Source organism: Phyllopteryx taeniolatus, chromosome 2 (genome assembly GCF_024500385.1).
Source record: "Phyllopteryx taeniolatus isolate TA_2022b chromosome 2, UOR_Ptae_1.2, whole genome shotgun sequence".
NCBI classification, from domain to species: domain Eukaryota; kingdom Metazoa; phylum Chordata; class Actinopteri; order Syngnathiformes; family Syngnathidae; genus Phyllopteryx; species Phyllopteryx taeniolatus.
In genome coordinates, this window is record NC_084503.1 from 27,646,289 (window position 1) to 27,664,971 (window position 18,683).

Consider the following 18,683-nt stretch of genomic DNA (forward strand, 5'->3'; position numbering starts at 1 on the left):
TCTCTCCATCTAATATATGGGCGCAATGCACCAAAAATACCCCAGACACCTATTTTCTTGCTATATGGGAATGCACACCAATTAAATGCTTTTGGTCTTCGGTTACACAAAAACTCTCTTACATTTTGAATTTCAGGATTCCACTTTCCACAGGATTGTGCATACTTGGCGACTTAAGCATAATCAACCTCCCTAATAAATATTCACAATCATTACTTGTCGCGTTAGCTACCGCTAAGAAAACAATTGTATTAAACTGGAAAAACAAACAAGCTATTAACAGCAATCAGTGTCTAAATGTCATCATAGAATATATTGCGTTAGAAAAAATATCAGCAGAACGAAAAAATCAATTACATATATACGTAGATAGCAGGTCACCTTTCCTCAACATGCTAAATCTAGACTCTTGATTCCTTTCCCTGGGTAGGGTGCCATTTGACAATAACAAGACTATCTTCGTAACTGTGAAAGTAAACATTTGAATTTTGTATTCTTTGTTGTCGAGGTAAGTGGCAGGGTGAGGGACTGGTTAGCACATCCAGCTCACAGTTCTGAGGACCGGGGTTCAAATCTGTGTGGAGTTTCCATGTTCTCCCCGTGCCTGAGTGGGTTTTCTCCTGGTACTCCGGTTTCCTCCCACATCCCAAAAACATGCATGGTAGGTTAATTGTGGACTCTAAATTTCCCGTAGGTGTGAACGTGAGTGTGAATGGTTGTTTGTTTATATGTGCCCTGTAATTGGCTGGTGACCAGTTCAGGGTGAACTCCGCCTCTCGGCCAAAGATAGGCTCCAGCGTGCCCGCGACCCTATTGAGGACAAGCGGAATGGAAAATGAATGAATGAATGAATGTTGTTGAGGTTGTTGTTGTTGTTTTATGATTATTGTATTTATTTATTTATTTTTCTTTTCCCGCACATTTTAGATCGGTTCGCATGGTGAGAGGATACATGCATGTAGTGGTGGAGTCTTCTTCTCTTGTCCCTGTGTTTGCGGTTCTGGCGTCTGTGGGGGCGGGCCTTTCTTCATTCCTTCCGGGGATCTCGGGGGTGGGGGGGAACCACTGGGGTGACCTCCCGGGGAGTATTGGTGGTGTGATGGTGACTCGCCCATGTTCCGTGGGTGCTGGAGCGGCTAGACCGCCTAGGCCTCCCGCTCTGGCTGCTGGTGGGGGCGGTGGGGCCACCCTGTCACTCCTCGGGCCTGCTTCCTCCTCTTCTCTCGGTTCCTTGCATCCTGCTGCTGTTGCCTCTTCCTCTTCCCGTGGGGAGCCGGGTGGTCCCCTGCGGGTTGTGGGGCCTGCTGTTGGGTTTTTGTCCTTTGGGGGGGGGGGGGGGGGGGGGGGTCCACCTCCCACACTCAGGGGCGGGTAGCAGCCTAATGTTATTGCCTTCTGTACATTCACTGGATTGGCTTCGATAAAGTTGCAATATTGAATAGTGATTGCACTTTGTAATAGCACATTTATTTAGTTAGCCCTTGCTAAAGTATAATTTTTTTGGGTGCATTTATTTATTTTCGTTATTATGTATCATTTATTTTTATTTAAAGATTAATTTTGAACGGAAAACTATTACATATTATTTGTTAAAAAGTATTGCAATAAAAATAAAGATTTTTCCTTTATTTGATTAATAATCGTGATTACAATATCGATCAAAATAATCGTGATTATTATTTTGGCCGAAATCGTGCATTCCTAGTACCAGTAATGATAAAGAGGAAGTGTGTGATTATAGCCAGGAAATTCAACATGAAGGGTCTGGCTGCTCAGTACAATACGAGCAATTAACAATTAATTAAAGATCACTACGTTGTATTAAATACCAGCAAGACTTCGTACGACCAGACATCTCTCTCTCCCCATTGTGGGACTAACAAAGGTTTTCTTATCTTAAATTATACTATCTAATCTCAACAGATGAGTTATTACTTTTATAAATGTGTGTGTGCATGTGCGTGTGTGTGTGTGTATATATATATATATATATATATATATATATAAATATATATATATATATATATATATATATATATATAAAAAAAAATATATATATATATATATATATATATATATATATATATATATATATTTATATATATATATATATATATATATATTTATATATATATATATATATATATATATATATATATATATATATATATATATATATATATATATATATAGAGGGAACAAATTAATTCACTGAACATTGTTTCCTTCAGACTCATAGCGATCTTTGCATTTTGTTTAGTGTGTTGTTGAGCAAACCCAAAAGCATGCAACAGGCAGTTGCTCTCATGCCTGAAACCAAAACTGTCCTATTTGCGCTTGTGGTTTGTATCAAATCATATATGTTAGAATCCCGCTGGTCATGTTAGCATTAGAAAACAACATACAACTCACAACCTCCATGTGTGTCTTTTCAAATGCTAAGGAAGTGCCGGAACGCCTTTTGCAAATCCAAAGCGTATGTTATGGTTTGTGACAAATCCCTGACATGACACGCTAATCAGATAAGCACTGCAAGCCCCGAGGCTAGTGAGGCTAGTGATTGGACAAAGAACAGACTCTGGCGGGGGAAAAGAAACATAATAAATACGTGTAAAATGTTACAAATTATAAGTGCTCTGCCATCGAGACAGTTTATGTGATGTGCTCTTTGTGTCTGAGCCCGGTCGCACATTCCTCGGAGTAATTTACAACACGTCTCTGAGCTGCTTGTTTAATTTAGCTTTTTTTTTGTGTGTGTTTTTTTGTGGCGTATCCGCATATTTTTCTTGTTGAGCAATGTTTAAGGTAGGGATAGACACGGCAGTAATTGCAGGTTTTGACTGCGAGTCGGGCTCAAGTTAGCAGACGTCAGCGGTCCCCCTTTAGCACGGAGAAAGTGAGAATTGAAAAAGATAATATCACAGATAAAGCAATGAGCCAAAGGTGTGTTACTTTGCTACTTCACTGCCACTGAAGAAGTCACATAGCTCTGCAAAAAAAGTTTAATTTACGCGGGAAAAAAAGTACGATAGCAAAACTGAATATAAACAAGTACGTAACTGGGACAGAATTTTTTTTTCCCGAATGAGGACACAGACTGTAATTGCAGCAGCATAACAAACACAAGCCAAAATTAGTCCCTCACAATAAACTGACAGGGGTATAAAAACAAGGCAGCGTACATGATGTGAGATTCTAATGAGGCATTGATTGTTTGTTCTCCATTTCCATTTCGGCTCCCTCTAAAAGTGAAGGCAGCCACTTGTAAACAACCCTACCTACTGTATGTCTTTGCTCTTCTCATTAGCTTGTTCTCTTTATTCCCACCACCACCACGAACACCATGTCTTCACATGTTATCAGACTTAGATTGTCACTTCCTGCCGTGGGAGCGTTTCCTGTTTTTCCTGACCATATTCTGGTCCTCGCTACCCAAACCGATGTTATGGAGGCATGCTTCTCTGGGGATGTTTGTTTGCACGCTACACCTTTTAAAAAGTGCCTTTCTGTGGCAAGACAGGAATGTTCCCTTGCTTGTTATTTGGCTGCCGGAGTAAGAAAGCCCAATTACCACCAGTTTGCAATTCCAGACCAGTAGGGTTCTGGTGGCAGCTGGAAGAGATAATGGTAAGGGGGGATGGCTATCGTGGTGGGCCTTGAGGGTACCAGGAATGCCATAGCTAAGTTTTAATGTTTGCACTGCAAAGCAACCATTTTCCTCATTAAGGTCGCAGGTGAGCTTAAGCCTATCCCAGCTGACTTTGAACGAGATGCGGGGCTGTACCCTGAACTGGTTGCCAGTCAATCAATGCAGGACACATAGTGACAAGCAACCATTTATACTAACATTCACACCTATGGGCAATAGAGTCTTCAATGAACCTCACATATTTTTTAGAATGTTTTTAGCATGTTTTCAGAATGTGGAAAGAAGCCGACGAACCCGTAAGAACCCACGCAAGCAACAGGAGAACATGAAAACTCCACTCAGCAGAGATTCAAACCCAGAACCTTTTGACTGTGATGCAGATGTACACTGGGTACAGAAAGTATTCACACCCCCTTAAAATGTTCACTCTTTGTTATATTGCAGCCATTTGCTAAAATCATTTAAGTATTTTGTTTTCCTCAATGTACACACAGCACCCCATATTGACAGAAAAAAAAATGAATTGTTGACATTTTTGCAGATTTATTAAAAAAGAAAAACTGAAATATCACACAGCTATAAGTATTCAGACCCTTTGCTGTGACACTCATATATTTAACTCGGGTGCTGGTCATTTCTTCTGATCATCCTTGAGGTGGTTCTACACCTTCATTGGCCGTGTTTGATTATACTGATTGGACTTGATGATGAAAGCCACACACCTGTCTATATAAGACCTTGCAGCTCACAGTGCATGTCAGAGCATATGAGAATCATGAGGTCAAAGGAACTGCCTGAAGAGGTCAGAGACAGAATTGTGGCAAGGCACAGATCAGGCCAAGGTTACAAAAAATTGTCTGCTCCACTTAAGGTTCCTAAGAGCACAGTGGCCTCCATAATCCTTAAATGGAAGACGACCAGAACCCTTCCTAGAGCTGGCCGTCCGGCCAAACTAAGCAATCGGGGGAGAAGAGCCTTGGTGAGAGAGAAGAACCCAAAGATCACTGTGACTGAGCTCCAGAGATGCAGTCGGGAGATGGGAGTAAGTTTTAGAAAGTCAACCACCACTGTAGCCCACCACCAGTCGGGGCAATGAAGTGAAGCATGGTGGTGGCAGCATCATGCTGTGGGTGTGTTTTTCAGTTGTAAGGACAGGACGACTGGTTTCAATCGAATGAAAGATGAATGCGGCCAACTACAGGAATATCCTGGACGAAAAACCTTCTCCAGAGTGCTCAGGACCCCAGACTGGGCCGAAGGTTCACCTTCCAACAAAACAATGACCGTAAGCACACAGCTGAAATAACGAAGGAGTGGCTTCAGAACAACTCTGTGACTGTTCTTGAATGGCCCAGCCAGAGCCCTGGCTTAAATCCAATTGAGCATCTCTAGAGAGACCTGAAAATGGCTGTCCACCAACGTTCCCCATCCAACCTGACAGAATTGGAGAGGATCCCCAAATCCAGGTGTGAAAAACTTGTTGCAATATTCCCCAAAAGACTTGTGGCTGTATTGGCTCAAAAGGGGGCTTCAATTAAATACTGAGCAAAGGATCTGAACACTTATAGCTCTGAGATATTTCAGTTTTTCCTTTTTAATAAATCTGCAAAAATGTCAACAATTCCGTTTTATTCTGTCAATATGGGGTCCTGTGTGTATATTAATGAGGGGAAAAAATGAATTTAAAGAGTGAAAATTTAAGGGGGTCTGAATACTTTCCGTACCCACTGTATGTACTGATCAGAAAATAATTCTCGAGGAATAGTTCAGTTTTGAATGGTACCTGGAAATAGCCTAACTGATCCTAAAATGGGCAGTTCAGGTTCTTCTTTTGTTTTTGGGAATTGTTTCTTGAGACCATTTTTATAGGTCTACACATGATGCACATGGACACAAAATGTCATTGCTAAGTGAAAATGGCTTTGGATGCTCAATTTTCAAAAACAGTTCAGATTTGGTAACAAGTGGACATATTTTTAAGGTCAAGTTCATCTTTCAAAATGTCTTAAGATAACCTGCAAATGCCAGCTTCAAACCAAAATGACTGACCTCCTGTTTCATTTCAGCCATGGATTTTCAAGACCTTTTTTTGGGGGCGGGGGGTAAGGGTGTCTACTCATGATAAACATGGCCGCGGTATGTGAAACTGGCTTTGAGTGGCTGAATTTAAAAAAAATGCATGACCGACTCAATTTTGAGGGTACAGGCCTGAAACGCCTACCAAATGGAAATTTTGACCTGGAAGAACACATCTCCCGAATTTGGTGACTTTTTGAATTATGCAAATACTCTGGTTAGATAAAGGTTTAAAAAAAAAAGCCCTTAAACATGGCCATATATTTGACCTAAGAGTAATAACGACAAAGAATGCTTAATTTCTCTGGCCGAATAATCGAAATAGAAAGGAAAATAATATGTTCCATAGTCAAAGTATGAATGGTGGTCTGGCTCTAAATGTGTGATTGGTTGGCAACCAATCCAAGGTGTGGTATGCCCATGGGATAGGCTCCAGCTTCCCTGAGATCTTGAACAAGATAAGCAATATAGAAAAAAAATGGACAACCATGGAGAGTCAGGGCACAATGGTGTGGGCTGAAGTCACTTTTTACATTTTTCGCATCACGCATATTTTTTGTCCATTCATATACACCCACATAAGTCTATGGTTTATCGATCTGTGGCTATTGGCAATGACATTGCTGGCCATAAAAGGGGATGCCTCATACTGTATGTTGCGCATTCATGCCGTAAAGAACTTGTACAAGCATTCCATCCCACAGTATGTGTGGCCAATTAGAGCTTGTGCTTATGAGGTAGCAATGTGGATTATAGTCAATTACGCCCCCCTCTCTCATGTTGACCACTAAACTGATGTGACATTAGTCAGCGATGGCGGCAGTAGCACGGGAAGTCTGTCGTGCACGTGTTTTTGTGGGCGCCTGCACATGCTGGCTGTAGTCTCGCCCGCTTGAAGGAGGACTAAACCACATTTTGTTGCTGCCATCCATTTAAATGAAAAGTAATTGGCTGTTATAAGAACATTCTTTTTCATGAGTTTACATTTTAGACAAGAGCGCAGACCTCGGCCAAGGCTTACAACGTTTGTCACTTGTTAAATGAATGAGCTAATGGTTACGGTTCTAAAAAAATCCAGTTTGTGATTCAAATGGAACAAAATGTACTCAGATCCTACCTGTAATATAAGCACTTGAGCATTTTAAATGGCACTTCCTTTGTTTCCAGTTGTGCAATCTAGATCAGATTTGGATGAAGCTAGATTAGACATGATGGTGCACACAAAATGACTGAATGAATGAATGAATGAAAGTGTAATTTGGTGGTTCGGCGATGAAGTGCCGCCTCCAGGAGTGAAAATTGCAATCAGTGCTTTTGACTTTTTGGAGGTTCCTGTGCACTTCACAGTTCGCACTGGCATTTTTTTTATACTTTGGGCCCCTAGTTGTTCTCATGTTGCCACATCTAGCGGTGAGGACACAAGACAGGACTACCCCCTCAAAACAGGTGTATTTCATTCGGGGAGGCTTGAAAAAGAGGGTGAAAAGTGTAATGTAATTCTTGATCCCTTGGTGATTTTGATGTTAGAAACATTTCTATTCTACTCGAGTAAGGAGGTTGTACAACATTGTTTGAGGTAATACATACAGTGGTGTTAATGATCCCCTGCTGAATTTGTAAGTGTGCTCACTTTAGTCTAATGTTTATGGTTATGGTAATAGTCATAGCCATCAGAAATGCACAAAAATACATTCTAAAGTTTACCAAAATGTGTGTTTTATTTAGTGAAATAAGCATTTGATCCCCTATTTCTCAGACAAGAGTTCTGTCTCGCACTGTTCTGGCCAGTGCCCATGTGGCACACAGTTGTATTGTACACAACAACCAATTACCAATACATGAACTGCATGATCTCAACTTGTTGTATATAAAGCACACTTGTTAAAGGAATCCATTTCTTAGCTTCCAATTGCTATACTACCATGGGCGAGACTAAATAGCTGTCAAAAGATATCAGGGACACGATTGCAGACCTGCACAAGGGTGGAATGGGTGACAAAACCATCAGCAAAAAGCTTGTTGAGAAGGTGACTACTACTGGTGCCATTATTCTAAATTGGAAGACACACAAAACCATTTGTTCCCTGTGAGATCTTGCCTTATGGAGTGAGAATGATCATGATGAAGGTATGGTAAGGAGCAGCCTCAAAGTACATGGCAGGTACTTGATAATCGACGATGAAAATTACAGACTTGACTTTTCTGTAAGTCGCAAAGGGATCAAAGAATAATTTCCCCCACTGTACACATGCTTGCATGGTTTGGCACCATTGAGTCAGCAAACCTATCATTTTGCAATGTACGGGGATTGCGAGAAACCCTGTGTTCGTCTTTCTGCATTGACTTGCGCGCCGCTCCGCCTCCCCTGCAGCGTGCCGGCGTCTAATGGAGCCTCTGATGAATAATGAGTCCATACACCGGTAATGTTCTGTGCCGAGTAACGGCTGCATTGCTTTCTGTCCTGTTTAACTCAGCTGGCGGAAGATTGATGGCTGCAGCGCGTAAAGACACTTCATTGCTCTGCAATGAAAAAAGAGCCGCCCCGTGGCTAAAATGAAGAGCAATGGCGTCACGGGCCTAAGTGAATGAATGAGTGACTTGCCATGAAATGGGCAAAACTTAGCTGTTATCCCTCGGCCCAGTGCTAATTGACGTGTGATGAAGTTTATTATTTTCGAAGCTGTGATTAGGCCTCTCGTTGTACTCGAAGATCCTCCGCCAAATCTCTCCTTCAAATTACACTTGACACTGTGGAGAAACATCTCAAAGAAGTGTGTAATGGGCTCTGATGACAAACTACACGCTTGGAAGACCATGTAATCTCCCCCGCAATTAATTAAAAGCGTGATGTGTGTTACTGTGCATGTGTTTGTTTGGGTGTGTGTGTGCGCGCTTCCCCCAACACCCTCCTACTCCCCTTAGCCCTCGCAAACAGCCTAAACAGATGCCACAAAATGACGGAAATAACACTGCCTGTCAGCGGTAAAAAATGAAGGCCAACAAAAAAAGGTACTTAGAGCTGACAGGGGGAAGGCAGATGCGGGGTTATGCGTGAGTCACTGCTCTTTGGTGTCCCGCTTTGGGTCCTTGTGAGCGCAACATCTGTACCGCCGTCTCACCTAATTAGCCACAAACACCCAAACGCTTCCTATGAATTGTCGCTAAAGTCCAAGGAGAAATTGAGTTCACCTAATATTGAAAGGGTGTAGAACTTACATCTTGGTTGTATCCAATTTGGGCAACAAATATGCTGCTTATGACCGAAAAATTTCAAAGCGGAGGGAGCAGAGGGAGAACGCGCTTGGTCGATCATGTCAACGGAAAGAAGCTGGTTAAAACGAAGCAGTGAAATTATAGATTACCAAGTATTTTGCTATCACATTTCTATGAATTTGATACGTACTTACTGACGTAGTTAACGTTAGTTGTTTAACTTCTTATATTGTTCATTTATTTAATGCATTTTTTATATATACAGGTGTGTGTGTGTATATATATATATATATATATATATATATATATATATATATATATATATATATATATATACAGTGGGTCCGGAAAATATTCAGACCCCCTTAAATGTTTCACTCTGTTATATTGCAGCCATTTGGTAAAATAATTTAAGTTCATTTTTTTCCTCATTAATGCACACACGGCACCCCATATTGACAGAAAAAAACTGAATTGTTGAAAAAAATTGCAAAAATTTCAACATGCAAACTCCACACAAGGCCGAAGTTCAACCCGGGTCCTCAGAACTGTGAGGCAGAAATGCTTACCAGTCGTCCACCGTGCCACCATGTTTCATAATTATTATTTTTTTTCCTTATTAGGGTAGCTGGTGGGCTGGAACCTATCCCAGCTGACTGGTCACCAGTCAATTACATGGAACATATAGACAGACAACCTATTTAGTCACATTCCTACCTATGGGCAATTTAGAGTCTTCAATTAGCTTGAGAAGCTTGTTTTGGGGGGAAGCGGGAGGAAGAAATTCCATGCAAGCATGGGGAGCATGACTCCACACATGTCTTGGGCCAAAAGTAGGTGCGCTAACAAAGTGCTGCACCACCTGTGACTTGTGCTGCATCTTATGTTGCCATAAAATGGATATTTACTGTACATAAACTAATGATGAAGGACCCGCAACCCATTTTCTAAAGGATTGACTCCACTTTCTTTGTTTTTAATTTTTTTTGAAATTCATAATGGTGTCTTGATGTGAAAGAGGAAAAGTGTGATGATAATCAAAGGATAAACAACTGAAAATCGAAGTCAACAATAAGTTGGAAATAACAATAATAATTATAATACCAGAAAGAGAGCTTTAATTATTCTTAAAATGAAGCAAATTACCTCCCACTGACCCCCATAGTTAAGGCTGAGAAAACCTTTGACATTTACATTTTTTTTTTTGCTTTTTTACATCTATATGACAGCTTAGTATCTTTGAAAGGTGCAATGTATGAAGTGTTTATGAGAGGTGACATGACTGTCAGTCATCAAAGTTGTTACACTTCCTTTTATACTTAAACAAAATTGCATTTACAGATAATAAAGGATTTATGATGGCGACAGTTTGACAGAAGGGCCCATTTTTATTATTTCCAATGGGGATGATTAAAGATTGATTGTGTTCGTTGGTAGAGATTCACTAGCAGCTAACAATTTCTAATACTGTAGTTTTTTTTATAGATTACACTCTTTACTTTTGCCTTATTTTCCTCCGCAATATCGATCCGAAGACACCCAGAAAATGATGTCCACGATGGACTTTGATAATTACTTTTCCCCACTTACACTTTGTGCGGCGATGAAAAATTTGCCATGCTTTTTTTTTTGGGCTGGCTGTCCTCCATTGATTTGAATAAAGGCATTTATCCATTGTCTAATGAGTTTTACACTTGGGTGAGTGGCAAATAATCACTCGCTGCTTTCTGACCCAGAACTTCTTCACACCTCCCTTTGCTTCCTCCACTTTTTTTTCACCCTCTCTCGGCGCACACGCGAGACCTAACGGAAATCAATTGCATTGCACTGTGATTTGAAGACGCTGCTCGCCAGTCCCATTGATTCCTTTGCCTGTTTTGCTTTAATATTTATTTTCGCTAAGCGTCTGCTAAGTGTGCAGAATGAATATAGTGGGAAAAACACCAGTGTTATCCTGCTCAAAATTGCCAATTAAGGCCCTAATGTGGACCATGAGCAGTGTCTAGTATATACCTGCTTGCAGCACACCAGAAATGATGGACTGAATATGTTTCCAGGGAATATTGCCCTCCACGCACCTCAACTCTACAACGGACCAATCCATCTTGCTTAGGGAGGCAATCTTAGGTGCAGTATATAAACTAATATTTGTGTATAACCTCAGTCAGACAATACAAATGATGGGATGATTTTTCATCTCCTTATGCATACAGGGAAATATGAAAAATGGAGCTTTAGGAATATTTGTGGGGTCTGTGAGGCGGCTGGCTGGGCCGCCGAGTGCCCTGGGCCACGCTCCTCGCCGCGACTGAAGAGTGATGAGAATATTATACCCATCTGTTTCCCTTCGCCCACCCCACCAACCCCCTTCAGAACCCTCCTTCATTCCCGCCGCACTAATTCACGGAGAAAGGCCGGAAGAGAGGCGGCAGCAGTGCACGGACGGGGTCGGCACTCCGCCTTGACATCCCCGTCACTGCACGACTGACTTATTTTTTCGTCGCCAGCTTCAACCGCAATATGCTCGCCTCAAACCGTCTTGACTTTCACTGAGCATCAACGGCTTTGATGCTGTTGAAACTAACTGACTGAGCTTTGGTAAAGTGTCTGGGCTTCAGCAACTAGTTTCATGAGTGGCTAACTGTCGGCCTCAGCTTTGGCTGTGACCAGTGAACGGCGTTGCAACGTCGCAGATTTAACAGGCGTTCAAAAATGCACGAGTCTTGATGGTGTCAATACAGTATATATGCAGTGGGGGGAGTTTCTGTGGCAGGAAGGAATGTGTCCATCATTGCAAACAGCCTCTCAAAATATCCACACTCTCCTCTATTCTCTCCCTTTTCCTCTCTTTGTGGCAATCCACTTCTTCCTTGACAATCAAGCCATGTGTTTGTGGTTCAAAAAGTTAATCAGGTGTCACTCACAATACAACACTTATGCTTTTTAGTAGGCATAAAAAGATGTTGTGGGATGTAAAAACAGGTCCACTTTACATACATGCAAATCAGTCGCCTTTCGGCGAAATTTGCCGTTTTGAACTCAAAATAGGCCATTTACGTGAATCGTATAGATCCGATGAGTTTTTCCTGGAAGAGGGGTCGTCGTCGCTGATGTCATAGGCTGTTTCGTACTCCTTGAACACTGGCAGCTAGATCCATACAACACATTCACCATCCACACACCGATGTAATTGTGAATATTACTCCGCGGTGGACTAATATGCGGCCTGGGGTTCCGCCTGTGTGCTCAAAGTCACAGGAGTTGACGAGACCAGAAAAAAACTGCCCCTTATGCTATTAAGAAGTAACGGTACTTTTACTCCGTTACAAAGATCTAAATGTAAAATAGTTAATAAATTGCTTATTTATTAACTATTTTGTACAACTTTGACTTCCGCCTCGGGCGCTGCCAATCCAGTTTAAATGCGAGTGACGTTTAAGTCTAGTTCACCAATCACACGACACAAGAAAGTCACATGACCTCACACATCTTCCATTGGGCTTCCCAGACATAGGTATTAACACTAGATAAGCCTGCCCCGCTGATCGTAGTACGGCCGTGTTGGGAAGGTCGTCGTTACCATGCAGGCAACGGCACGCTAATCGTGTTTACATTTAGACGAACAAAAACAACAGCTTTCATGTATTGTAGTATTTGTCTGGCACTGTCTGCCCAAACCTGGATATTTCAGCTCACTTATAACACCCTGCAGCAAATTGCAGATGTTTTTTTGGAGTGTTGACTGTGCATACACACACATCAGAATTTGCACATTCACATTTTATTTTGTTTTTTCAAATATTTTTATTGATCGTCATGCTGTGGTTAAAAGAAAACAACTGAAGTTACTGACTATTTACTCAGTACTTGAGTAATAATTTCACTGTACTTTTTACTCTTACTTGAGTCACATTATTTTCACGTAACAGTACTCTTACTTGAGGGCAATGTTAGGCTACTCTACCCACCTCTGGAGTGGACATACTCGACAGACAGATTTTAGTCAATTATTTTCCAGAATGAGAGTCCTTAAAGGTGAGGATGCTATTCATGTGGTGCAGGTGGAGATGGGCCTGGCTCAAGTTGGAGGCCAAAACAAAAAAAGCAAAGAAATGAGGCAAATTTAATTATAATCTTACATTTGTACGTCAACATGTACTTGATCAGTGTAAATAAATGTTTTTCTTCATGAAGAAAATTTATTTCGCCTTATTATACTATATATAAAAAAAAGAAAAGAAAATGTAATGATGATGATGTAATAAGGTAAACAAAATACATTATAAATAAAAAAAGCCAAAGTCTAAGTAAATAAATATACAGCAGAACCTCGATAAAACGTGACTACTAGAAGCGGGGGGGGTCGTCCGATATTACCGATTGTCCGTTACATTGAAGCACTTTTTTTTTTTTGAGGCCATGTGCACGATATTTCTGTACAGTACAAAATTAATGTTTTAGACTTTGTTTGTGGCCTAAAACACCAAGTACAGTAAAACGTTATTGTAAATAAATATAAAAAAGCTTATAAACGTTTAAAAAGTTTCAAAATGTATCCAAACTGGTGTGCTTTATGTTGACATTGTTGACATACTCGTCGCTTACATGAGCTGCAAAACATTGGTGCTTCCTAGTTCCAAATTTGTTGTCATAGATGAACGGCTTGACAAAAAAAAAAAAAATAATGTTACTGTAGCAAAAATACCATGTTCCAGACTCCAGAGACTTGTATGTTGTATTTCTTTTTGCGTTAACACCACAGCTACTATAATCGATAACTCCTGCCGTCATGTCAGCCACATGGAAATGTTGTCTGTTAGATATAGCCGTATTGACTATCTATGACCTGGAAAACAATCTCTGCCTGCATTGCACCACAGTGCCAGTAAACAACAGCGGCCAATTCTGGAACTAACAGACTTTGTCAATGGCAGTTGAAGTGACAAATGGAAATTATTTTGGGACACATTGTTCAGTCCCGACGGTCCGTTTTATCCTATATCTGTTATATCAGGGTACGTTTTATTGAGGTTCCACTGTAATTAAAAAAAAATCAAGAAAAATAGAGACAAAAAGAACACACCCAGGAAGAAAAATAAAAAGGAAAATAATTAACATTTGAAGTACTACCTTTACTTCTGCTTAGGTAGGACATAATACTAACTTAGTAGGACTGGAAAAAGGATCAACTTAGTTTCAATAGTAAAGTTAGTTTAATGTACTGGTCAAACAACTGTTGTGGGTGTGTATAAATGTTTGTCAAAAAGCAAAAAAGGCCCAGTGTCTTTGGAAGAACTGCTGAATCCCACAGAATCCAGCCATCAACAGCAATCCTCACCCCCCCCCCCCCCCCCCCCCCCCCCCGCCTCCCTGACAAGAAGCCTGTGACATTTAGCCCTTACCCTCCCATCTCCATCTCCCTGCAGTTTTTATTTTTAGTTTATTGCGTTGAAGCCTCCTGTGTTTTCCCTGCAAAACCTTTCTCTTTGCTCTCGATATTTTTGCATTATGTGCCTTTTCCCTCTGCCTCTCAATGTCTTTTCTTCCCCCCCACCACCACCTCACACTTTTTATTTCATCTTTTCCCCCTCGCTGCCTTTTTTTGCATCTCCCATCAATATTTGCTCCTCCCCTTGCTTGTCTATGATAAATCGGAGGTGTGAGCAGCGGGCGGCGAGCGGTCACGAGGCATCCGTGGCGCGGCTGATGAGATAAGTGGTGCTCATCTCTCTCGCCCGTATGGAGATTTATTGAGCCGGCATAGGCGACATGCTAGCCATCACTCTCTCTCGGCCAAATAGACTCCACCGCTCGCATGTGTTTATTCTTATTGCGGGGGGGTTGGAGGAGCCCCCGGAGGCCCGCGTCGCCTCGGAGGAAGCCTGCGGATCATCGCCTTCTATTAGATCACCTAAAACAAGCCTCAGCACTGTGACACTGATGGTCCAATTTCTCTCCATCTCTGAGGACCACATAGCCATATGTAATAAGGTTACAGTATATAGTGGCTCCTCACATGCATGTGTCATTGCTCTTGCTTGTTTTCAAGGCTCCTGCTGGTGCATTTCTTCTTATTGACAGTACTGTGCAAAAGGCCACCATGAGCTTTGTGGCTTTAATGACTTTGTTTTACATTTATCTTTTGCCAGTGACGTATAGTGACAGGCAGAACAATTAAATGTTTTTCCACTCGATGGCAGAAGGTACAATTAACTTGTGTATGGTTGCCATTCATGCAGCAGAATAATTGCTTTGTGTTCAACTAACAGGTCCAAATGTCACATTGAGTAAGTAAATTTGGGAGTAAATTAAGACGAGATCATCATTATTTACATAAATTGTGAAATTTGCTTTTATCATGTACTTTGGCTCAATAAAGATAGCGAAACAATGGGGTTAGGGACACAAAGTGTAACTGAGCTCAAGCCACACGTCCACGCCGTAAACTCGCACAGTGCAGGTCAGCCTCTTGCTAGTGGATGTCAAGGCTAGCGACATGCTTTGGCTTTCCTTCCATTGTGCGGAGACCCTGTTATAGGCTACTAATTCTTGGATTTCACTTTAAACTACTCTGGCATAAATGTCAAGTAGCAACTTGACAGAAAATCCGTGCTTAAAAACACTATGCAAATGTGTTTTTTTTTTTTTTTTTTTTTTACCTTAACACCTGTTCTCTACCCATGACTTTGGAGTTAGGCTTAGTGAAGATCTGCCATCAAACTACACGGATAGATTATAAATGTATTATTATTAATTAATTGATTTATTATTTATGTCAAAGCCAAAATCTGAGCAGAGCTGCAGTGTTGTTTAATGCCCAGATTTTAGCATTAAAACAATACCTCTCCCCCGTGTGCAATCGCTCTTGGTAAAGATCTCCTCATGACAACAATACTTCCCCACGACCACATTAAGTACTGCCTTGCTCGTGTCAGAGAGCTTCAGGTGCCCCAACACACCCCCACGGTGATGGCTGTCATCCCTCCCCGGAGTCACCCCAAAACATCCACTCCACTCACCCAACAAGTTCTTCACAAATTGCTTTTACCCTCTTCACCCCCAAGCCGGTGTCCGTATGCACACAAACTGGGACTCGTGGGGATGGTGGGGGTTGTAGTTATATAGCACTCAGGTTGTATTTAATCATAGCTGGCAGGATGATGGGGCTTTTCTCTTTATGAAAGGTATTAGAGGAGGGCTTGTGTTTTCACTCAGCTTTACACTCTGCCCACCCATTTTTTTTCCTCACCTGACCTTTTTTACCTTGGAATTTGATAAAGTTGTCCCTCCACTCTGCATCGTCTATCTCCGGTGGGTCTCACTTATGTCCTTCAGCATTTGTTATATATTGTGCCCTGAAAATCCCATCGGATCGCGATGTAGAAGAGGGATTTTCAGGGGCGAAAGCGCATCAAATACTTCCACTCCTCCGTTGAACATTCTGCTGGGGGAAATGGTAAGTGGGATTGATTCTTGCGCCATGCATTGTGAACACACACTTAGATGGCACACTCTTGACAGAGTACATTCCTGTGCCGCACCCTTGCGTGACTTCCTCCAGCCTGGGTTGAGCTGTACTACTTCTGCTTCAGGGCCTCGTTGCCTTTGATCTAGCTAATGGAAAAGCGGGGTAGCATCGGGAGGGGGGGGGGGGGGGGGGGGGGGGGTTACAAGGCCTTTCAACGCGGCGATGATATCCATTCTGCTTCATGTTTTCACTCCCGAGGACTCCGCCCGTACTTCACTAGCAATGCAACCGGCAGACACGTTGGTCATTAAATAGATTGACAGTGACTGTGTGGCCTGCAGAGCACAGGCAGCCCTTCCAACGCCTCCTTTGAAATACACAAGTGTATAGATCTTGCGTGGCTATGACAGATTCAAGATAGAATACTACAAGTGAAGGCGGTCAATAAATGCGAAGACGGTGTGGAAATCACATTGTGGCTCAGTTGTTGCTTCTTTCATCTTCTGTCCTTTTTCTTTTTATCAGAACCAGAATCAGAATCGTCTTTATTTGCCATGTATGTCCAAAAAACACACAAGGAATTTGTCTCCAGTAGTTGGAGCCGCTCTAGTACGACAACAGACAGTCAATTGACAGAGAACACTTTTGAGACATAAAGACGTTGCCAAAATAAAACAATCACTGAGCAGTAAAGGGTTGCTAGTTATCTGGTAATGCTGGTACATTTTTTTTTGACAATTGTGCAAAAGATGCAGAGTCCTCTAGCACTTACAGCAGTTGGAATGACTAATATTGCAATAGTCTGGTGGAATGACCATTGAGCAAAAGGCGCCGAGACGTCAAGGAGTGTATGCGGTTTAAAGTGACGAGTAGTGCGATAATCTGGGACAATGTTGATTGTGCAAATGTTGCAGATACTCCCCAATCAGTGTGCAAATGGAGCAGATGCTACTCTGGCATGAGTGGCCAGTATTGGTCAACAACAGATATGCAAATAGTGCAGCGTGGCGAGACAACTACAGTGAGTGCACGAGTAATATATAATTGGCCCCACAGAAATGTGACAACGAACTCAAGTCAAAAAGTTACATGTCACTGCTACTACTACAAGCATATTAAGAAGTTAACAACTGCTCAATAAAACTAAAAGTCAAACTACTTTAGGTGCCACCTAATAGAGAGGGAACAAGGACAGTGTTTGCAGAGCAGTACATTTAATGATGAAGGTTTTATACACCTTTTGAGGTACTGTATGGTTTTTTTTTGAGGATTTGCGCTAGCAGCTAACGTTTTGACTACCTTGAAAGTCAGTGGTGGGCCACGCACCTCGTCATACCACCACTATGATGTCACAATCATAGAATATAGAATTATATGACCCATCAATACTTAAGAAAAATGTACAAACCCCAGTTCCAGTGAAGTTGGAATGTTGTGTAAAATGTAAATAAAAACAATTCAATGTTTTACAAAAACAATACGTTTCGCAAATCGTATGCAATTGACTAGACTACAAAGATATTTTCATGTTAAAAGGGATAAACTGAATTGTTTTTTTTTTTTTTTTTTTTTTTTTTTTGCAAATATTCACAATTTTTTTTATTTGATGCCTGCAACACATTCCCAAAAATCTGGAAAAGTGCATGTTTACCACTGTGTTATTTCACCTTTCTTTTAACAACACTAAGTAAGCGTTTAGGAACTGAGGACACTAGTTGTTGAAGCTTTGTAAGTGGAATTCTTTCCAATTCTTGCTCGATGTACAACTTCAATTGCTTAACAGTCTGGGGTCTCCATTATCGTATTTTGCGCTTCATATTGTGCCACACATTTTCAATGGGAGACAGGCAGTCCAGTCTAGTACTCACACTTTTACTACAAAGCCACGCTATTGTAACATGTGCAGAATGTGGCTTAGCATTGTCTTCTTGAACTAAGCAAGGACGGCCCTGAAAAAGACATTGCTTGGGGGGCAGCATATGTTGCTCCAACACCTGTATGTACCTCTCAGCATTAATGGTGTCTTCATAGATGTGCAAGTTACCTGTGCCATGTTCACTAACACACCCTTACACCAACACAGATCCTGGCTTTTAAACTTTGCGCCGATAACAATCCTGATGGTCCTTTTCCTCTTTGCCCGGAGGACACGACGTCAGTGATTTCCAGAAACAACTTGATATGTGGACACGTTACACCACAGCACAGTTTTTCCACTTTGCGTCAGTCAATCTCACATGAAATTTTTGTACAACTTTTAAGTATGTTTTTTTAAAA

General features: G+C 41.4%; 1 protein-coding gene across 6 annotated transcripts in view; it reads left to right on the forward strand.

Moving 5' to 3' along the window:
* The window catches only part of fto (FTO alpha-ketoglutarate dependent dioxygenase), a 255,315-nt gene that overhangs the window by 184,134 nt on the left and 52,498 nt on the right, over positions 1–18,683 (forward strand). Inside the window, exons 9-10 of one of the 6 annotated variants that reach the window (XR_009787382.1) lie at positions 509–661; positions 928–1,018. The exons of 4 other annotated variants lie outside the window; for them this stretch is intronic. Coding sequence is in view for 1 of the 2 variants with exons in the window: in XM_061765579.1 (XP_061621563.1) it covers positions 509–512 (4 nt within the window). In the remaining variant the exon portion in view is untranslated. Of the gene's footprint in view, positions 1–508; positions 1,019–18,683 lie in introns of those variants that run through there. One more of the 6 variants, XM_061765579.1, reaches the window with a different exon arrangement.